At 37.1% G+C, this 24,204-nt stretch overlaps 1 protein-coding gene across 4 annotated transcripts in view; it reads left to right on the top strand.

Moving 5' to 3' along the window:
* Positions 1–24,204, top strand: part of gria4a (glutamate receptor, ionotropic, AMPA 4a) — a 330,120-nt gene that overhangs the window by 133,679 nt on the left and 172,237 nt on the right. For all 4 annotated transcript variants that reach the window (XM_061919263.1, XM_061919262.1, XM_061919265.1 and 1 more), the window contains exons 3-5: positions 9,825–10,064; positions 19,236–19,288; positions 19,412–19,543. In XM_061919263.1, coding sequence (XP_061775247.1) covers positions 9,825–10,064; positions 19,236–19,288; positions 19,412–19,543 — 425 coding nt within the window. The remainder of the gene's footprint in view (positions 1–9,824; positions 10,065–19,235; positions 19,289–19,411; positions 19,544–24,204) is intronic.

Here is a 24,204-nt window from a genome sequence, read left to right as displayed (position 1 = left end):
AAAAAAAATCCGTAAGTTAGCCGCGCCTTTTTATAAGCCGCAGGGATCAAAGGTTAGGGAAAAGTGTATTTGCATGTGTTTTTTGTTTTTTTGTTTTTTAACTATTTGCAGTATGGCCGTCAGCGAAAAAAAATCCGTAAGTTAGCCGCGCCTTTTTATAAGCCGCAGGGATCAAAGGTTAGGTAAAAGTGTATTTGCATGTGGTTTTTTTTTGTTTTTTAACTATTTGCAGTATGGCCGTCAGCGAAGAAAAATCCATAAATTAGTCGCGCCGTTTTATAAGCCGCTGGGATCAAAGGTTAGGGAAAAGTGTATTTGCATGTGTTTTTTTTGTTGTTTTTTTTAACTATTTGCATTATGGCCGTCAGCGAAGAAAAATCCGAAAATTAGCCGCGCCGTTTTATAAGCCGCAGGGATTAAAGGTTAGGGAAAAGTGTATTTGCATGTGTTTTTTTTGTTGTTTTTTTTAACTATTTGCATTATGGCCGTCAGCGAAGAAAAATCCGTAAATTAGTCGCGCCGTTTTATACGCCGCAGGGATCAAAGGTTAGGGAAAAGTGTATTTGCATGTGTTTTTTTTGTTGTTTTTTTTAACTATTTGCATTATGGCCGTCAGCGAAGAAAAATCCGTAAATTAGCCGCGCCGTTTTATAAGCCGCAGGGATCAAAGGTTAGGGTAAAGTGTATTTGCATGTGTTTTTTGTTTTTGTTTGTTTGTTTTTTAACTATTCGCAGTATGGCCGTCAGCGAAGAAAAATCCGTAAATTAGTCGCGCCGTTTTATAAGCCGCAGGGATCAAAGGTTAGGGAAAAGCGTATTTGCATGTGTTTTTTTTGTTGTTTTTTTTAACTATTTGCATTATGGCCGTCAGCGACGAAAAATCCGTAAATTAGCCGCGCCGTTTTATAAACCGCAGGGGTCAAAGGTTAGGGTAAAGTGTATTTGCATGTGGTTATTTTTGTTTGTTTGTTTTTTAACTATTTGCAGTATGGCCGTCAGCGAAGAAAAATCCGTAAGTTAGTCGCGCCGTTTTATAAACCGCAGGGGTCAAAGGTTAGGGTAAAGTGTATTTGCATGTCTTTTTTTGTTTTTGTTTTGTTTTTTAACTATTTGCAGTATGGCCGTCAGCGAAGAAAAATCCTTAAATTAGTCGCGCCGTTTTATAAACCGCAGGGATCAAAGGTTAGGGTAAAGTGTATTTGCATGTGTTTTCTGTTTTTGTTTTGTTTTTTAACTATTTGCAGTATGGCCGTCAGCGAAGAAAAATCCGTAAATTAGTCGCGCCGTTTTATAAGCCGCTGGGATCAAAGGTTAGGGAAAAGTGTATTTGTATGTGTTTTTTTTTTGTTTTTTTGTTTTTTAACTATTTGCAGTATGGCCGTCAGCGAAAAAAAATCCGTAAGTTAGCCGCGCCTTTTTATAAGCCGCAGGGATCAAAGGTTAGGGAAAAGTGTATTTGCATGTGTTTTTTGTTTTTTTGTTTTTTAACTATTTGCAGTATGGCCGTCAGCGAAAAAAAATCCGTAAGTTAGCCGCGCCTTTTTATAAGCCGCAGGGATCAAAGGTTAGGTAAAAGTGTATTTGCATGTGGTTTTTTTTTGTTTTTTAACTATTTGCAGTATGGCCGTCAGCGAAGAAAAATCCATAAATTAGTCGCGCCGTTTTATAAGCCGCTGGGATCAAAGGTTAGGGAAAAGTGTATTTGCATGTGTTTTTTTTGTTGTTTTTTTTAACTATTTGCATTATGGCCGTCAGCGAAGAAAAATCCGAAAATTAGCCGCGCCGTTTTATAAGCCGCAGGGATTAAAGGTTAGGGAAAAGTGTATTTGCATGTGTTTTTTTTGTTGTTTTTTTTAACTATTTGCATTATGGCCGTCAGCGAAGAAAAATCCGTAAATTAGTCGCGCCGTTTTATACGCCGCAGGGATCAAAGGTTAGGGAAAAGTGTATTTGCATGTGTTTTTTTTGTTGTTTTTTTTAACTATTTGCATTATGGCCGTCAGCGAAGAAAAATCCGTAAATTAGCCGCGCCGTTTTATAAGCCGCAGGGATCAAAGGTTACGGTAAAGTGTATTTGCATGTGTTTTTTTTGTTGTTTTTTTTAACTATTTGCATTATGGCCGTCAGCGAAGAAAAATCCGTAAATTAGCCGCGCCGTTTTATAAGCCGCAGGGATCAAAGGTTACGGTAAAGTGTATTTGCATGTGTTTTTTTTGTTGTTTTTTTTAACTATTTGCATTATGGCCGTCAGCGAAGAAAAATCCGTAAATTAGCCGCGCCGTTTTATAAGCCGCAGGGATTAAAGGTTAGGGAAAAGTGTATTTGCATGTGTTTTTTTTGTTGTTTTTTTTAACTATTTGCATTATGGCCGTCAGCGAAGAAAAATCCGTAAATTAGTCGCGCCGTTTTATACGCCGCAGGGATCAAAGGTTAGGGAAAAGTGTATTTGCATGTGTTTTTTTTGTTGTTTTTTTTAACTATTTGCATTATGGCCGTCAGCGAAGAAAAATCCGTAAATTAGTCGCGCCGTTTTATACGCCGCAGGGATCAAAGGTTAGGGAAAAGTGTATTTGCATGTGTTTTTTTTGTTGTTTTTTTTAACTATTTGCATTATGGCCGTCAGCGAAGAAAAATCCGTAAATTAGCCGCGCCGTTTTATAAGCCGCTGGGATCAAAGGTTACGGTAAAGTGTATTTGCATGTGTTTTTTTTGTTGTTTTTTTTAACTATTTGCATTATGGCCGTCAGCGAAGAAAAATCCGTAAATTAGCCGCGCCGTTTTATAAGCCGCTGGGATCAAAGGTTACGGTAAAGTGTATTTGCATGTGTTTTTTTTGTTGTTTTTTTTAACTATTTGCATTATGGCCGTCAGCGAAGAAAAATCCGTAAATTAGCCGCGCCGTTTTATAAGCCGCTGGGATCAAAGGTTACGGTAAAGTGTATTTGCATGTGTTTTTTTTGTTGTTTTTTTTAACTATTTGCATTATGGCCGTCAGCGAAGAAAAATCCGTAAATTAGTCGCGCCGTTTTATACGCCGCAGGGATCAAAGGTTAGGGAAAAGTGTATTTGCATGTTTTTTTTGTTTTTGTTTTGTTTTTTAACTATTTGCAGTATGGCCGTCAGCGAAGAAAAATCCGTAAATTAGCCGCGCCGTTTTATAAGCCGCCGGGATCAAAGGTTAGGGAAAAGTGTATTTGCATGTGTTTTTTTTTTTTGTTTTTTTTAACTATTTGCATTATGGCCGTCAGCGAAGAAAAATCCGTAAATTAGCCGCGCCATTTTATAAGCCGCTGGGATCAAAGGTTAGGGAAAAGTGTATTTGCATGTGTTTTTTTTGTTTGTTTGTTTTTTAACTATTTGCATTATGGCCGTCAGCGAAAAAAAATCCGTAAATTAGTCGCGTCGTTTTATAAGCCGCTGGGATCAAAGTTTAGGGAAAAGTGTATTAGCATGTGTTTTTTTGTTTTTGTTTTTTTTAACTATTTGCAGTATGGCCGTCAGCGAAGAAAAATCCGTAAATTAGCCGCGCCGTTTTATAAGCCGCTGGGATCAAAGGTTAGGGTAAAGTGTATTTGCATGTGTTTTTTTGTTTTTGTTTTTTTTAACTATTTGCAGTATGGCCGTCAGCGAAGAAAAATCCGTAAATTAGCCGCGCCGTTTTATAAGCCGCTGGGATCAAAGGTTAGGGTAAAGTGTATTTGCATGTGTTTTTTTTTTGTTTGTTTGTTTTTTAACTATTTGCAGAATGGCCGTCAGCGAAGAAAAATCCTTAAATTAGTCGCGCCGTTTTATAAGCCGCAGGGATCAAAGGTTAGGGTAAAGTGTATTTGCATGTGTTTTTTTGTTTTTGTTTTTTTTAACTATTTGCATTATGGCCGTCAGCGAAGAGAAATCCGTAAATTAGTCGCGCCGTTTTATAAGCCGCAGGGATCAAAGGTTAGGGAAAAATGTATTTGCTTGTGTTTTTTTTTTGTTTGTTTGTTTTTTAACTATTTGCAGTGTGGCCGTCAGCGAAGAAAAATCCATAAATTAGTCGCGCCGTTTTATAAGCCGCAGGGTTTAAAGCTTAGGGAAAAGTGTATTTGCATGTGTTTATTTTTTCTTTTTTCTTTAACATTTGCAGTATGGCCGTCAGCGAGGAAAAATCCTTAAATTAGTCGCGCCGTTTTATAAACCGCAGGGTTTAAAGCTTAGGGAAAAGTGTATTTGCATGTGTTTTTTTTGTTTTTTAACTATTTGCAGTATGGCGATCAGCGAAGAAAAATCCTTAAATTAGTCGCGCCGTTTTATAAGCCGCATGGATCAAAGGTTAGGGAAAAGTGTATTTGCATTTGTTTTTTTTTGTTTGTTTGTTTTTTAACTATTTGCATTATGACTGTCAGCGAGGAAAAATCCGTAAATTAGCCGCGCCGTTTTATAAGCCGCAGGGATCAAAGGTTAGGGAAAAGTGTATTTGCATGTGTTTTTTGTTTTTGTTTTTTTTAACTATTTGCATTATGGCCGTCAGCGAAGAAAAATCCGTAAATTAGCCGCGCCGTTTTATAAGCCGCTGGGATCAAAGGTTAGGGAAAAGTGTATTTGCATGTGTTTTTTGTTTTTGTTTTTTTTAACTATTTGCAGTATGGCCGTCAGCAAAGAAAAATCTGTAAATTAGTCGCGCCGTTTTATAAGCCGCAGGGATCAAAGGTTACGGAAAAGTGTATTTGTATGTGTTTTTTTGTTTGTTTGTTTGTTTTTTAACTATTTGCAGTATGGCCGTCAGTGAAGAAAAATCCGTAAATTAGCCGCGCCGTTTTATAAGCCGCTGGGATCAAAGGTTAGGGAAAAGTGTATTTGCATGTGTTTTTTGTTTTTGTTTTGTTTTTTAACTATTTGCAGTATGGCCGTCAGCGAAGAAAAATCCGCAAATTAGCCGCGCCGTTTTATAAGCCGCAGGGATCAAAGGTTAGGGTAAAGTGTATTTGCATGTGTTTTTTTTTTTTGTTTGTTTGTTTTTTAACTATTTGCATTATGGCCGTCAGCGAAGAAAAATCCGTAAATTAGTCGCGCCGTTTTATAAGCCGCTGGGATCAAAGGTTAGGGAAAAGTGTATTTGCATGTGTTTTTTGTTTTTGTTTTGTTTTTTAACTATTTGCAGTATGGCCGTCAGCGAAGAAAAATCCGTAAATTAGCCGCGCCGTTTTATAAGCCGCTGGGATCAAAGGTTAGGGAAAAGTGTATTTGCATGTGTTTTTTGTTTGTTTTTTAACTATTTGCAGTATGGCCGTTAGCGAAGAAAAATCCGTAAATTAGTCGCACCATTTTATAAGCCGCAGGGTTCAAAGGTTATGGGAAAGTGTATTTGCATGTGTTTATTTATTTATTTTTTTGGAACATTTGCAGTATGGCCGTCAGCGAAGAAAAATCCATAAATTAGCCGCGCCGTTTTATAAGCCGCAGGGATTATAGGTTAGGGAAAAGTGTATTTGCATGTGTTTTTTTTGTTTTTTAACTATCCCAATATGGCCGTCAGCAAAGAAAAATCCTTAAATTAGTCGCGCCGTTTTATAAGCCGCTGGGATCAAAGGTTAGGGGGGGGAAAAGTAGCAAAATTCACGTTAACACCTCAGTTAACACTGAACAATATTATCTCTGAAATATTTAGTTCAACTTTCTGTATCGTGGAAATCAAAGTTCTTTGAAAGCCCCCCGGAGAGGAATATATCAATAATGTATGCCTCACTAATAGAAAATACTTACAAGCATGTTTGCAGCTTGTTTTTAGGAAGGTTACCGTCAAATAACCCCACTGGCTTACAGCTTCAAATCCTTCAGATCCATCTCGCACACACACACACACACACACACACACACACACACACACACACACACACACACACACACACACAACCACACACACACACACACACACACACACACACACACACGACTGCAGGGCTTACTTCCTATTTGAAAGTAATTTTCTTGTTAAATACAAATCAATGCAGGAAAAATGCAGCGCTTGTCAAATGAAAATCCTCTATAACGGTGTCAATAAAATAACAAAACAAGAACGTTAAAAGTAAAGGAGCTGATTAAAAATACCCCAAAAAAAGTGCTAAATACAGTGTGAAAACTATAAAGGTGTGTGTACTATTGTGGGTGTGCGTGTGGTTGATAACAAGTACAAAAGTGGTGCAGAGCGTTATTTTAAAAAATGAGGATTTTGTGTGTGCTGCCAACTGTGACCATGGAGACACTCATTTACCTCCGAGTTCATGATGTCAGCGGTGGTGCTTTATGTTGTTGAACAAAAAATCATTGCCACGTTCTATGCAAAATAGAAGTACCGCCTGGAAAAAAATTAAAAAAAATTTAAATATTTTTTTGCGCGCCCAAGGTGCTCTCTGGGAAGACCGTACGACCAGTGTTTTAGGCACTACAATGGCGACTAACCAGGGGCAGGAAAACGTTGTTGTTAAATCGGAGAAATATGTGAAATAAATGAGGAAGGATTGACTGCATTACAGTTTTTAGTCAACATTTTTTTTTGGCGTTTTTTAAAAACCTGTTGTTGAATTTATCATTTTACTGCAGTTTTTGACACTTTTTTTAATCGTCTCGTACATGTCACATTTTGCAGTGACTGTAAGCATCAATATATTTATTTATTGATTCTATTAAAAGGAAATAGGTAATAAAAAATGCACAAATCAGCTCTGTCAGCTCAAAAAGTTTATTACTGGACCGACAATATCCCTAAAACCGTTTGTGCTTAACTGTGCCAGTTTGTGCTGTCATGTGTCATCATCCTACACTCAAACCTTGTGTAGGTCATACCCTAAATGGTTTTAGTTTTAGTTTTAACAGGAGTGCCCAATGCTATGACCTAAAACCGCATTTTATGCTTTTAATGTTATTTTTTTGTGCTTTTTATTTGGTTTTCGATGTTATTTCATGGCCTAAAATCTATATCGCAACATACAGTTTATTGCAGTCTCCTGCTATAACCATAAATATACCAGAATATATTATTAGCCTTATTAATTATAACGTAATTATTTGTGTGTGTGTATGTATGTATGTATGTGTATATATATATATATATATATATATATATATATATATATATATATATATATATATATATATGTGTATATATATAGATATATATATACGTATATATATATATATATATATATATATACATATATACATATTTATATATATGTATATGTGTATATATATAGATATATATACACATATATACATATATATATACACATATATATATATATATATATGTGTATATATATATAGAAATATATACGTATATACATATATATATACACATATATACATATATATATATATATATATATGTGTATATATATATATATGTATATATATATATATACACATATATACATATAAATATATACATATATATATATATATAGCGCACATATATGCCCATGAATGCAGCTGAAATAGGCTCCAGCACCCCCCACGACCCCAAAGGGGACAAGCGGTAGAAAATGGATGGATATATATATATATATGTGTGTTTGTCTTTGTTTCCTGTCAGCGCTCTTATTTTGTCCGTTTCCTGTTTGTCTCCCTGAGTGCTGTGTCTCCCCAGCTGTGGCTGATTGGCACCTGGCCACACCTGGTGTCAATCAGCCCGATTACTATTTAAAGCTGCATTCCTCTCCAGTCAGTGCTGGATTATTGTCACCACTACCTGTCACATTGTAGCTGTGTCTATTTCTGTTCACTCCGCTCATGTCACAGTTCCTTCGTGTAACATTAAGTGTTTTTGCTTCTAGTCCACAGTTAGCCTTTGCGCTAGTTTTTGTTCTCCGCCTTGTGCGCGCCTTTTGTTTGTTCTTGTTTTAGTGTTAAATTAAATCATGTTTACCTGCCGCCTTCTCTGCATCTTGGGGTTCTTCAACAACAACACGTGACATTTATAGCCCATATATGTGTACATATTATATTAAAATAATGGATTTATAATTCATATTATAATCAATAAGAAATATCCAAAAGCTAAAATACGCCAAACATGGAAAAGTGTGGAGAGTGTTTTGCGTTTTTCCCATCATGCTTTGTAATTAATGTAAAATGGTTGTAAGTTGGAATTTTTGGTGGTGAATGGATGTTTGTTTTATAACGGGGTGGTTTAGCTCGGGTTGGTAGAGCGGCCGTGCCAGCAACTCGAGGGTTGCAGGTTCGATTCCCGCTTCTGCCAACCTAGTCACTGCCGTTGTGTCCTCGGGCAAGGCACGTTTACCCACCTGCTCCCAGTGCCACCCACACTGGTTTGAATGTAACTTAGATATTGGGTTTCACTATGTAAAAGCGCTTTGATTCACTTGAGAAAAAGCGCTATATAAATATAATTCACTTCACAATTCACTTCACTAATAGTTTAGTGACCATGTTTGTTGACTTTTTGTGTCGGTTGGATTTTTTTTTTTTTTGCACCATGACTAGGGAAGGTTGTTTGCATTATGTTATATAAATAGTGCAGAGTTGTTTATTGTATTAAAAGTTTACTGTATTAAAACTAGCTGGACTTTTAAAAAGTATTGCAATCTCCCTGTGGGGAAGACTTCTTACTAAACATTACTTTCCATTTTTGAATGTTCTTTGTACATGTTTCAAAATGCTGCGAGGCCCCTAATGTGTTTCTCCTCTTGTTGATGGTGAATGGATGTTTGTTTTATAATGGGGGCGGCATAGCTCGGTTGGTAGAGCGGCCGTGCCAGCAACTTGAGGGTTGCAGGTTCGATTCCCGTTTCTGCCAACCTACTCACTGCCGTTGTGTCCTTGGGCAAGACACTTTACCCACCTGCCCCCAGTGCCACCCACACTGGTTTGAATGTAACTTAGATATTGGGTTTCACTATGTAAAAGCGCTTTGATTCACTTGAGAAAAAGCGCTATATAAATATAATTCACTTCACAATTCACTTCACTAATAGTTTAGTGACCATGTTTGTTGACTTTTTGTGTCGGTTGGATTATTTTTTTTTCCACCATGACTAGGGAAGGTTGTTTGCATTATGTTATATAAATAGTGCAGAGTTGTTTATTGTATTAAAAGTTTATTGTATTAAAACTAGCTGGACTTTTAAAAAGTATTGCAATCTCCCTGTGGGGAAGACTTCTTACTAAACATTACTTTCCATTTTTGAATGTTCTTTGGACATGTTTTAAATGCTGTGAGGCCCCTAATGTGTTTCTCCTCTTGTTGATGGTGAATGGATGTTTGTTTTATAGCTCGGTTGGTAGAGCGGCCGTGCCAGCAACTTGAGGGTTGCAGGTTCGATTCCCGCTTCTGCCAACCTAGTCACTGCCGTTGTGTCCTCGGGCAAGACACTTTTACCCACCTGCTCCCAGTGCCACCCACACTGGTTTGAATGTAACTTAGATATTGGGTTTCACTATGTAAAAGCGCTTTGATTCACTTGAGAAAAAGCGCTATATAAATATAATTCACTTCACAATTCACTTCACTAATATCCACAAAGTTTAGTGACCATGTTTGTTGACTTTTTGTGTCGGTTGGATTTTTTTTTTTTTTCACCATGACTAGGGAAGGTTGTTTGCATTATGTTATATAAATAGTGCAGAGTTGTTTATTGTATAAAAACTAGCTGGACTTTTAAAAAGTATTGCAATCTCCCTGTGGGGAAGACTTCTTACTAAACATTACTTTCCATTTTTGAATGTTCTTTGTACATGTTTCAAAATGCTGCGAGGCCCCTAATGTGTTTCTCCTCTTCCTTCCTCTCTCCCCCCCCCACCTCTGGATCATTCCACGGCCCTCCCGCCAGTCTGCTCTCAGTATTCCAGGGGAGTCTTCGCCATCTTCGGCCTTTACGACAAGCGCTCGGTCAACACGCTGACGTCCTTCTGCGGGGCGCTGCACATCAGCCTGGTGACCCCCAGTTTCCCCACGGAGGGCGAGGCTCAGTTCACGCTGCAGCTGCGGCCGTCCATCAGGGGCGCTCTGCTGTCGCTGCTGGATCACTACGACTGGAGTCGCTTCGTCTTCCTCTACGACACAGACCGAGGTAAGCTCCGCGCCGAAGTGCGGTACCAGGGAAGGGATGATACAGCAAGTCCATGACGATCCTTAAGGGGGGGCGAGTCGAGTCAGACTCCATTCAACACGATTCTCCATACAAACCATTTCTTGAGATGTATTAAAGTCCTACTGAAAGCCACTACTACCGACCACGCAGTCTGATAGTTTATATATCAATGATGAAATATTAACACAGTATTATGGACATCTGTGTTGCTGAATCTTTTGCAATTTGTTCAATGAATAATGGAGACGTCAAAGAAGAAAGCTGTAGGTGGGAAGCGGTGTATTGCGGCCTCCTTTGGCAACACAAACACAGCCGGTGTTTCTTTGTTTACATTCCCAAAAGGAGACGATGAAGCTTTACTATGGAACAGAGCGGTCAAGCGAACATGGTTCCCTACCCGGTGGCAGAGGGGTTAGTGCGTCCGCCTCACAATACGAAGGTCCTGCAGTCCTGGGTTCGAATCCAGGCTCGGGATCTTTCTGTGTGGAGTTTGCATGTTCTCCCCGTGAATGCGTGGGTTCCCTGCGGGTACTCCGGCTTCCTCCCACTTCCAAAGACATGCACCTGGGGATAGGCCCCTCCCACCTCCAAAGACATGCACCTGGGGATAGGCCCCTCCCACTACCAAAGACATGCACCTGAGGATAGGTTGATTGGCAACACTAAATTGGCCCAAGTGTGTGAATGTTGTCTGTGAATGTTGTCTGTCTATCTGTGTTGGCCCTGCGATGAGCTGGCGACTTGTCCAGGGTGTACCCCGCCTTCCGCCCGATTGTAGCTGAGATAGGCGCCAGCACCCCCCGCATCCCCGAAAGGGAATAAGCGGTAGAAAATGGATGGATGGGGATGGGTTCCCTACCACATGTCAACCGGCAGACTCCGGTGAGAAAGTGGTGGTAATAAGTCGGCTCTTACCGTAGACTTGAGCGTCGTTCCTCCCGCGCCTGTCAAAGAGGCAGCTGCGGACTCTCTTGCCTCCTCCCACCGGCCACCCCCGACCATGAATTCCACGTTTCTCGCCTCGTCGAGAAACGTGGCTTCCCTCAGAGACACTGGCGGTCACCAAACCCGTGGCCGCACTCCTCCGACTTTCAGGTTGTACAGGTACGACCATATAATCTCACTAAAACACTAGCAAATAAATAAATGATAAATGGGTTGTACTTGTATAGCGCTTTTCTACCTTCAAGGTACTCAAAGCGCTTTAACACAATAAGCAGATAAGGGATTTTCCAGAATTATCCCAGTAAAGTTGTCTAATAACATCTAGTCTAGTTTTTTTATTTTTTTTTTTTTTTTTTTTTTCTAGTCCTTCACTCTTACTTTCCTCATCCACGAATCCTTCATTCTCGCTCAAATCAATGGGGGAATAGGGACGGCGTGGCGCGGTGGGGAGAGTGGCGGTGCGCAACCCGAGGGTCCCTGGTTCAATCCCCACCTTGTACCAACTTCGTCACGTCCGTTGTGTCCTATATATATACAGAGTATATGTATGTATGTATGTATATGAATAAAACATTTTAAAAAAAAAATATATATATATATAGCTTGTATAGATAAAGATTTTTTTATGTCGACGGCTAATTTAAAGAATGTGGCCATATATATATATACATACATATATATATACATATATATATATATATATATATATATATATATATATATATGTATGTGTGTATATATATATATATATATATATGTATATGTATGTATATATATATATGTATATATATATATATATATATGTATATGTATATGTATGTATATATATATATGTATGTATGTATATATATATATATATATTTTTTTTTTTAAAAGGTGGCCATTCCAAGATGAAAGGTATATACATATATATATATATATATATATATATATATATATATATATATATATATATATATATATATATATATATATATATATATATATATGTATATATGTATATTCCTTTCATCTTGGAATGGCCACCTTTTGCAAAGTCGACATACAAAATCTTTTCTTTATTTATACGAGCCATATATTTTTTTCAATCAACCGTCGACATAACGCAGCCAAAAGTTCAGTTGGCAAAGTTTTCTTTTTTTTCTGTCACACGACTCTGGAGGGATCCCCAACCACAGTGAGGGAAGAAAGGTCAGACATGATCCACTGTCCCACGGTATAGACGTGCGTCTAGTGTGTGTGTGTGTGTGTGTGTGTGTGTGTGTGTGTGTGTGTCTGGGTTAATACCCCGGGCGACGGGCGATAAATGCGTAGCGAGAGGAGGAAGAGATGAGTCAGTCAAGTGGGCGAGAGAAGAGGATCAGGAAGGACAGGTGTGAGTCCAGGGAGGAAGGTGTGAGTCCAGGGAGGAAGGGGACAAACAAGGTGACAGAGGCCAGACAAGACAACGGAAATAGTGGCGGCGGGGCTGGAAATAGGAGGGGAAACAAACAAATAGGATCACGAGCATCGAGGGACATCTGGTAGATGGAGAGAACCAGGAGCGAGGGTAGAGTTTTGGCCTCATTATCATCCCAGACCCTTATTAGACTCTGCTGGTACTATGTGGGACATGAGAAGTACCTTTCATTTCTGTTACACACACTGGACTCTTCATTAGGTACACCCGCACAACCACTTCGTGGATGCACACACTACCAATCAGCAGGATTGCAGGTAAGAATACGTTTTAATATAATAAAACAAAAGAACACAGGTGCAAAAAAGGGGAAAAACAAAGCGCGTGCCAATGCACGGAAAGCTAATGCTAAAAACGTAGCAGGAAACGGAAAACATTAAACGGCGTGCCGCACGCACGTGAAGCTAAGGCGGAACTTAGCACAAAATAATCGAGGGCACAAGGATACAAAACGTGTTGCGAAAAACAAGTAATGGACCGAGGACGAACTAAGGAACCAGGTGGGCTTAAATACACAAATAATTATTAGAAACAGGTGTGTGACAGGAGCCCGTGAGGAGGAACACAATACGTTGCCATGGTGACTAACACAAACAAGGAAGTGCTCAAACAAGGATCGGCAGAGTCCAGAAACAAAACATGAACAAAGACATAAATAGGGCAAAACCATTAACGATCCGAGTCACGGATCGTGACAGATACCAATATTTTGATACCGGTACCAAAACGTATTTTGATACTTTTCGATGTTTTTTTAAATAAAGGGGACCACAAAAAAATGGCATTATTGGCTTTATTTTAACAAAAAAAATATTAGGGTACATTAAACATGTATTTATAATTGCAATTTAGTCCTTAAAGGGGAACATTATCAGCAGACCTATGTAAGCGTCAATATATACCTTGATGGTGCAGAAAAAAGACCATATATTTTTTTAACCGATTTCCGAACTCTAAATGGGTGAATTTTGGCGAATTAAACGCCTTTCTGTCAACACATTACAAACACCGGGTCTCAGCTCTGTTATTTTCCGTTTTTTTGACTATTTTTTGGAACCTTGGAGACATCATGCCTCGTCGGTGTGTTGTCGGAGGGTGTAACAACACTAACAGGGAGGGATTCAAGTTGCACCACTGGCCCCAAGATGCCAAAGTGTCTGCCGCCAGACCCCCATTGAATGTACCAAAGTGGCTCCACATTTGACCAAAGTGTCTGCCGCCAGACCCCCATTGAATGTTCCAGATTGTCTCCACATTTGACCAAAGTGTCTGCCGCCAGACCCCCATTGAATGTGCCGGAGTGTCTCCACATTTTACCGGCGATGCTAAGACAGACATGGCACAGAGATGTATGGATAACTTGCAGATGCATTTGTAACGATAAAGTCACAGAAATCACAAAGGTGAGTTTTGTTGACGTTGACTGCCAGCTAATTGATGCTAACATGCTACGCTAATCGATGCTATCATGCTATTTACCGGTGGTGCCAAAGCAGACATGGCACAGAGATGTATGGATAACCTGCAGATGCATTTGCAACTATATCACGTTTCCTTCCACCCACATTTAATGCGAAACAAACACTTACCAATCGACGGATTTAAGTTGCTCCAGTGTCAAAAGATGCGAAAGTCCTGATCGTTTGGTCCGCACATTTTACCGGCGATGCTAACGCAGCTATTCGGCCATGCTATGGCTATGAATAGCGTCAATAGCTATAGTTTCTTCTTCAATATTTTCATACCCCAACCATCCGTTTCAATACATGCGTAATCTGTTGAATGGCTTAAGTCGCTGAAATCCGAGTTTGAATCCGAGCTAATGTCGCTATATCTTGCTGTGGTATTCCCAGTGTTTTACATTGGCAGCACTGTGTGACGTCACAGGGAAATGGCCAGTGTCTTCGCAGAGAGCGAAAATAAGGCACTTTAAAGCTTTATTTAAGGATATTCCGAGACCGGTAAAATTTTGAAAAAAACTTCAAAAAATACAACAAGCCACTGGGAACTGATTTTTATTGTTTTTAACCCTTTTTGGAATTGTGATAATGTTCCCCTTTAAATAAAATAGTGAACTTACTAGACAACTTGTCTTTTAGTAGTAAGTAAACAAACAAAGACTCCTAGTCTGCAGTAACATATTGTATCATTTATACACCTATTATTTTGTACAGATTATAAAGCAGTGGTCCCCAACCACCGGGCCGTGGCCAGACCGATTGGTACAAGAAATAAAAAAAATGTTAAATAAAAATTATTAAATCAACATTAAAAACACAATATATACATTAAATATAAATATAGATCAATACAGTTTGCAGGGTTACAGTCCGTAAGCACACTTGATTGTATTTCTTTATGAACACATTCGGAGCCAGGGGCCGGGCCCCTTAGACCCCCGACAAGAAGCTCATCATAACATGATTGTACGACGTACACGTGCCTGCAGCCCAGGGGCCAACATGCTTCAGGACCACGGAGAGCGGCCGGGAAGTCCTTCAAACAGACATGCAGTCAGTTCAGCACCATGGACAGCGAACATTTTAACTGCTGTTTTTCAACCACGGAGAGCGCAGCAGTAGCTAATATGAATGCTATATAGTTGAGTAAGGTACAAACACAATTTCAACATGAATTTAGGCCAACTCATGACTAGCCTAACAAATCACTGTAGCAACATGTACCGTATTTCCTTGAATTGCCGCCGGGTATATAGTATGCACCTGCCTAGAATTACTGCCGGGTCAAACTCGTTTGCAAAATATTATTTTTATTAGCGCGTGTCAAGAATTTCCGCCGGGTCAAACTTGTTTCGACAAATAATTAGCATATGCCTGGAATTTCCACCGGGTCAAACTCGTCACGTCACGAGTGACACTTCACCTGTCATCGTTTTCAAAATGGAGGAGGCTGATTTCAATCATTTCAAATCGCATAAAGGGAAGAAGATTAAGAGCTATTCAGTAGGATTTAAGGTCCAAGCTATTGAATATGCTAAAAAGAACAGTAAGCAGATATATTTTATTAATATACCGTAGCTGCGTGTGTCAAATATGAGTCATTAGAGGGCGCTAGTGATCCTTCTCGCGACTACTCGGCTGCAGAGGAAGTGACAACAAGCAGCAAGAGTGAGCAGCGATCGTTTATTTTTTCCTCTCGCTTGCACTTTTAACATGGAGGATTACATATCCAAAATAAAACGTTTTTCTAAACTGGACTTTCAATGGAAGCAGGAGGTAATCAAAGGAAGATCTCCATCGAGACAGAGAGATGTTTAAAACTGAAGAAAGATAAGGGCGGCATAGCTCGGTTGGTAGAGCGGCCGTACCAGCAACTTGAGGGTTGCAGGTTCGATTCCCGCTTCCGCCATCCTAGTCACTGCCGTTGTGTCCTTGGGCCGGACACTTGACCCACCTGCTCCCAGTGCCACCCACACTGGTTTAAATGTAACTTAGATATTGGGTTTCACTATGTAAAAGCGCTTTGAGTCACTAGAGAAAAGCGCTATATAAATATAATTCACTTAGTGTACAAGAGTTTTAAAGAAAAGAAGGAAAAAAGGAAGACTTCTATAAACAAGTTATCGATGCTTTTGATCAGAATTAGCTGCGCATGGACGTCATTTATAAGTAAAGGTAAGACCATAATAACGTTTTTGTTGTATTAAATGTGCTTTTCATGATGTATCCTTACATCACACTCAAATTTTTAAGCGCAGGCCTAAATTTGCCACATGCCTTTGGTAAGAGGTTTTAAAATAATTAGCGCATGCTTGCCTTTACCGCATTCCTTTGGTAAGCGCCGGAGTGAGAAGAGGTTTTAAATTAATTAGGAACTACGTTAAGTCCACATACTGTACGTACAACTCTTTAATTGGTGAGACTAGAAATAACCTGAGACAGGTACCTCCTGAAGCTCCGCCCCTGGTAGGTCTCGCTTGTATCCTATTGCAAAATGAGTTGTACTCGTATAGCGTTTTTCTACCTTCAAGGTACTCAAAGCGCTTTGACACTACTTCCACATTCACACACACATTCACACACTGATGGAGGGAGCTGCCATGCAAGGCCCTAACCAGCACCCATCAGGAGCAAGGGTGAAGTGTCTTGCTCAAGGACACAACAGACGTGGCGAGGTTGGTACTAGGTGGGCATTGAACCAGGAACCCTCAAGTTGCTTGCATGTCCCCAACTTCGCCACACCATCCTCAGCTTTAGCTTTAGTGTAGCTTGTTTACTTTTTGTAAATGACATGACTAAATGTATTAATTGTATTATTATTTTTTTTAAACCTTTTTTTAATGTTTAGTTTTTTTATAATCCAAAAAATTATATATATATTCTTTTTTTGTTTTTGTTTTTTCTTTATTTTTTTTAGATCATTATTATTTTATTTTTTTTCAACTATGTTTACCTTTTAAAAATGACTGTAGGGAACGTGTGTGTTTATTGGAGGATATTTCAAACAATCAATCAATCAATCAATGTTTACTTATATAGCCCTAAATCACTAGTGTCTCAAAGGGCTGCACAAACCACTACCACATCCTCGGTAGGCCCACATAAGGGCAAGGAAAACTAACACCCAGTGGGACGTCAGTGACAATGCTGACTATGAGAAATCTTGGAGAGGACCTCAGATGTGGGCATGATATCACACACAAGTAAAAACACTGCAGGGTCGCTCGTATCGCACATGATATCACACACAAGTAAAAACACTGCAGGGTCGCTCGTATCGCACATGATATCACACACAAGTAAACACACTGCCCGACCGCTTGTATCGCACATGATATCACACACAAGTAAACACACTGCAGGACCGCTTGTATCGCACATGATATCACACACAAGTAAACACACTGCAGGACCGCTTGTATCGCACATGATATCACACACAAGTAAACACACTGCAGGACCGCTTGTATCGCACATGATATCACACACAAGTAAACACACTGCAGGACCGCTTGTATCGCACATGATATCACACACAAGTAAACACACTGCAGGACCGCTTGTATCGCACATGATATCACACATAAGTAAACATACTGCGGGACAGCTCGTATCGCACATGATATCACACACAAGTACACATACTGCAGGACTGCTTGTATCGCGCATGATATCACACACAAGTGAACATACTGCAGGACCGCTTGTATCGCACATGATATCACACACAAGGAAACCTACTGCATGACCGCTTGTATCGCACATGATATCACATACAAGGAAACCTACTGGATGACCGCTTGTATCGCACATGATATCACACATAAGTAAACATACTGCGGGACCGCTTGTATCGCGCATGATATCACACACAAGTAAACATACTGCAGGATAGCTCGTATTGCACATGTCTTCACACACAAGGAAACCTACTGCATGACCGCTTGTATCGCACATGATATCACACATAAGTAAACATACTGCGGGACAGCTCGTATCGCACATGATATCACACACAAGTACACATACTGCAGGACTGCTTGTATCGCGCATGATATCACACACAAGTGAACATACTGCAGGACCGCTTGTATCGCACATGATATCACACACAAGGAAACCTACTGCATGACCGCTTGTATCGCACATGATATCACATACAAGGAAACCTACTGGATGACCGCTTGTATCGCACATGATATCACACACAAGTAAACATACTGCAGGACAGCTCGTATTGTACATGACTTCACACAAGTACACATACTGCATGACCGCTTGTACTGCACATGATATCACACACAAGTAAACATACTGCAGGGCCACTCGTATCGCACATGATGTATCACACACAAGTAAAAACACTGCACGGTCGCTAGTATCACACATGATATCACACACAAGTAAACACACTGCAGGACAGCTCGTATTGTACATGACTTCACACACAAGTACACATACTGCAGGGCCGCTTGTATCGCACATATCACACACAAGTCAACACACTGCAGGACCGCTTGTATCGCACATGATATCACACATAAGTACACATACTGCAGGACCGCTTGTATCGCGCATGATATCACACAAGTAAACACGCTGCAGGAACGCTTGTATCGCACATGATATCACACACAAGTGAACACACTGCATGGCCGCTTGTATCGCACATGATATCACACACAAGTGAACATACTGCAGGACCGCTTGTATCGCACATGATATCACACAAAAGTAAACATACTGCAGGACCGCTTCTATCACACATGATATCCCACACAAGTAAACACGCTACATGACCGCTTGTATCGCACATGATATCACACACAAGTAAACATACTCCAGGAGAGCTCGTATTGCACATATCACACACAAGCAAACAATTCTTAATAAATTTAAAAAATATATATATTTTATTAATGAAAAAAAAATATATATATATATATAGATACATTTTTAAAAAATATGCATATTTAAAAATATATATATATATATTGTATTTATTTGAAACAATAGCAGTTAAATATATTAAACAAAACCAGTTTTCTTTTATGTAATCTAGAAATTGATGATACCTGTTTATCTACTTCATGGATAAATGTAGTTAATCATAGAACTGGCACGCAAATGTTATTAAAAACGTGTTGATTTTGACTCCAGGATGGGTTCTGAATGGAATGATTACCCTCAGGAATCAAATCCTGTGCTCCCCAAACATTCCCAGCACTAATAATTACATCATGGCCGCTACAATCTTGTCTTGTTTTTCCTCTTTTTTTTTTCTAGGTTACGCAATCCTGCAGGCAATCATGGAGAGAGCCGGGCAAAACGGCTGGCAGGTAAGCAAACACACACACACACACACACACACACACACACACACACACACACCTGGAAACAGGCCAACATAAACACACAATAAAATGCAGCATGTTTTAAAAAAAACAACTATTTTAACGCAGGTGAGCGCAATCTGCGTGGAGAGTTTCAACGAAGCCGGGTATCGGCGACTCCTGGAAGACCTGGATCGACGTCAGGAGAGGAAGTTTGTGATCGACCTGGAACTGGAGCGGCTGCAGAGCATGCTGGAGCAGGTACTGGCTTCTCCGTTTCACTTCCTGCCGCTTCACACCTAAAAATAGTGCAAACCACAAAATACATTTTTTTGGTATCATTTTCAGTATCGCTTCAACCGTGCAAGATACCGCTAAATTACAACTCAACCAGGGGTGTCCAAACGTTTTCCACTGAGGGCCACACATGTAAAAGTTAACCCTTGTATTATGTTGGAAAAAATGACATTGATTATGTTGCGGGTCGTTTTGACCCGCACTGTGTAAATGCACTCAAAACAGTCAAGAAAACAGATTAAACCAATTACAATTTTATTTTAGGTTATATAAACATTTAGAAAAGTGACATACAATACACTTTGTATTCCAATTGTATTATGTTAAGGGTCAATTTGACCCATTTCAGTTTTTGTCTTGATCAAAGTACTGGTTATCCTTTCTTTTTCTTGCTGAAATCTGGTGACTTTTCCTCATCCAGGGTCATGAACTGGTGTGTAAATCTGGACACTTTGTTGTGTAGTGGAATGTTTGTGCAGAGTTTGTATAAAAAGATGATGTTGCGGGTCATTTTGACCCAGGCGCTTTAATGTGGGTAAATAGCTGTTCAGATCCAAAAATAAACATGTCTCCTTGATGTACTTTTTACTTTGATGTACAATTGTTTGTATTTTGATTGTCTCTGAGACCCAGAGCCAGGTGTGTGAAGACAGGGAACTTTCTCACACTTGTCCTTGTCTCCTCAGATGTCATCCTTCTGGAGCTCATTTTTGGTGAGTTTGTCAAAGAGATGACATGAGAACAGTGACAAGGACACGTTTGAGAAAGTTCTGGGTCTCAGAGGCAACCAAAATACAAACAATTGTACATCAAAGTAAAAAGTACATCAAAGAGACTTGTTTATTTTGGCCATTTACCCACATTAAAGCGTCTGGGTCAAAATGACCCGCAACATCATATTTGTATACAAACTCTGCAAGACATTCCACTACTCAACAAAGTGTCCAGATTTTACACACCAGTTCATGACCCTAGATTGGGAAAAGTAACCAAATTTCAGCAAGAAAAAGAAAGGATAACCAGTACTTTGATCAACACAAAAACTGAAATGGGTCAAATTGACCCTCAACATAATAGAAGGGTTAACGCATGCGGGGCCATTTTGATATTTTTTATTTTGAAACCATAACAAAATGTATGGATTTTTAATTAGATTACAATCATGACGCAGAACATTGAATAATGCGGACACGTTTGTTACTGGATACTTTTTTAATACTGTCTTGGAGATTATATGTGTGAGTAAAATGCAGCTTTATAACTATTTGGTACTTGTTTATGTTGACAAATGTGCAATATTGTTCGCTATTTATTACGGAAGTCTCACTAGCGGAACAAACAATGACAACAACAAACAAGGGAAATTTGTCCTTTTCCTTCATCTTTGTGCCGGCACGGCATCCCCGGCGCTTTTTTTCAGAGTTCCACGGGAATGTCAACCTAAATGTCTTTAAAGTTGAAGTGGAGTGGGGTTTTTTTTTTGGCGAGACAATATTTAGATTACAATCATGACGCAGAACATTGAATAATGCGGACACGTTTGTTACTGGATACTTTTTTTAATACTGCCTTGGAGATTATATGTGTGAGTAAAATGCAACTATATAACTATTTGGTACTTGTTTATGTTGACAAATTTATTGAACATCAAGTAACATCAAGTTATATACATTCAAACTCAATAACATAAAATAACATCAAGTTCAATAATAAATAAAATAACTGTGCATCAAGTTCAATAATAAATTAAATAACTGTGCATCAAGTTCAATAATAAATGAAATAACTTGCATCAAGTTCAATAATAAATCAAAAAAAGTATTATAACTTGCGTCAAGTTCAATAATAAATAAAACAAAAGTGTTATAACTTGCATCAAGTTCAATAATAAATCAAAAAAAGGATTATAACTTGCATCAAGTTCAATAATAAATAAAACAAAAGTGTTATAACTTGCATCAAGTTCAATAATAAATCAAAAAAAGTATTATAACTTGCATCAAGTTCAATAATAAATCAAAAAAAGTATTATAACTTGCATCAAGTTCAATAATAAATCAAAAAAGTATTATAACTTGCATCAAGTTCAATAATAAATAAAACAAAAGTGTTATAACTTGCATCAAGTTCAATAATAAATCAAAAAAAGTATTATAACTTGCATCAAGTTCAATAATAAATAAAAGAAAAGTATTATAACTTGCGTCAAGTTCAATAATAAATAAAACAAAAGTGTTATAACTTGCATCAAGTTCAATAATAAATCAAAAAAAGTATTATAACTTGCATCAAGTTCAATAATAAATAAAACAAAAGTGTTATAACTTGCATCAAGTTCAATAATAAATCAAAAAAAGTGTTATAACTTGCATCAAGTTCAATAATAAATCAAAAAAAGTGTTATAACTTGCGTCAAGTTCAATAATAAATAAAACAAAAGTGTTATAACTTGCATCAAGTTCAATAATAAATTAAAAAAAAAGTGTTATAACTTGCATCAAGTTCAATAATAAATCAAAAAAAGTATTATAACTTGCATCAAGTTCAATGATAAATTAAAAAAAAGTGTTATAACTTGCATCAAGTAAATAATAAATAAAACAAAAGTGTTATAACTTGCATCAAGTTCAATAATAAATCAAAAAAAGTATTATTACTTGCATCAAGTTCAATAATAAATCAAAAAAAGTATTATAACTTGCATCAAGTTCAATAATAAATCAAAAAAGTATTATAACTTGCGTCAAGTTCAATAATAAATCAAAAAAAGTATTATAACTTGCATCAAGTTCAATAATAAATAAAACAAAAGTGTTATAACTTGCATCAAGTTCAATAATAAATAAAACAAAAGTGTTATAACTTGCATCAAGTTCAATAATAAATCAAAAAAAGTGTTATAACTTGCATCAAGTTCAATAATAAATAAAACAAAAGTGTTATAACTTGCATCAAGTTCAATAATAAATAAAACAAAAGTGTTATAACTTGCATCAAGTTCAATAATAAATCAAAAAAAGTATTATAACTTGCATCAAGTTCAATAATAAATCAAAAAAAGTGTTATAACTTGCATCAAGTTCAATAATAAATAAAACAAAAGTGTTATAACTTGCATCAAGTTCAATAATAAATCAAAAAAGTATTATAACTTGCGTCAAGTTCAATAATAAATAAAACAAAAGTGTTATAACTTGCATCAAGTTCAATAATAAATCAAAAAAAGTGTTATAACTTGCATCAAGTTCAATAATAAATCAAAAAAAGTGTTATAACTTGCATCAAGTTCAATAATAAATCAAAAAAAGTATTATAACTTGCATCAAGTTCAATAATAAATAAAACAAAAGTGTTATAACTTGCATCAAGTTCAATAATAAATAAAACAAAAGTGTTATAACTTGCATCAAGTTCAATAATAAATCAAAAAAAGTATTATAACTTGCATCAAGTTCAATAATAAATCAAAAAAAGTGTTATAACTTGCATCAAGTTCAATAATAAATCAAAAAAAGTATTATAACTTGCATCAAGTTCAATAATAAATAAAACAAAAGTGTTATAACTTGCATCAAGTTCAATAATAAATAAAACAAAAGTGTTATAACTTGCATCAAGTTCAATAATAAATCAAAAAAAGTATTATAACTTGCATCAAGTTCAATAATAAATCAAAAAAAGTGTTATAACTTGCATCAAGTTCAATAATAAATAAAACAAAAGTGTTATAACTTGCATCAAGTTCAATAATAAATCAAAAAAAGTGTTATAACTTGCATCAAGTTCAATAATAAATAAAACAAAAGTGTTATAACTTGCATCAAGTTCAATAATAAATAAAACAAAAGTGTTATAACTTGCATCAAGTTCAATAATAAATCAAAAAAAGTATTATAACTTGCATCAAGTTCAATAATAAATAAAAAAAAGTATTATAACTTGCATCAAGTTCAATAATAAATCAAAAAAAGTATTATAACTTGCATCAAGTTCAATAATAAATCAAAAAAAGTATTATAACTTGCATCAAGTTCAATAATAAATCAAAAAAAGTATTATAACTTGCATCAAGTTCAATAATAAATCAAAAAAAGTGTTATAACTTGCATCAAGTTCAATAATAAATAAAACAAAAGTGTTATAACTTGCATCAAGTTCAATAATAAATAAAACAAAAGTGTTATAACTTGCATCAAGTTCAATAATAAATCAAAAAAAGTATTATAACTTGCATCAAGTTCAATAATAAATCAAAAAAAGTATTATAACTTGCATCAAGTTCAATAATAAATCAAAAAAAGTATTATAACTTGCATCAAGTTCAATAATAAATCAAAAAAAGTATTATAACTTGCATCAAGTTCAATAATAAATCAAAAAAAGTATTATAACTTGCATCAAGTTCAATAATAAATAAAAAAAAGTATTTTAACTTGCATCAAGTTCAATAATAAATCAAAAAAAGTATTATAACTTGCATCAAGTTCAATAATAAATCAAAAAAAGTATTATAACTTGCATCAAGTTCAATAATAAATCAAAAAAAGTGTTATAACTTGCACCAAGTTCAATAATAAATCAAATAACTTGCATCAAGTTCAATAGTAAATAAATTAAAAGTGCCA

Source organism: Nerophis ophidion, linkage group LG13, assembly GCF_033978795.1.
Source record: "Nerophis ophidion isolate RoL-2023_Sa linkage group LG13, RoL_Noph_v1.0, whole genome shotgun sequence".
Lineage (NCBI taxonomy): Eukaryota > Metazoa > Chordata > Actinopteri > Syngnathiformes > Syngnathidae > Nerophis > Nerophis ophidion.
The sequence above is the reverse complement of the archived record's forward strand: the minus strand, read 5'-3'. Positions and strand labels throughout refer to the sequence as shown.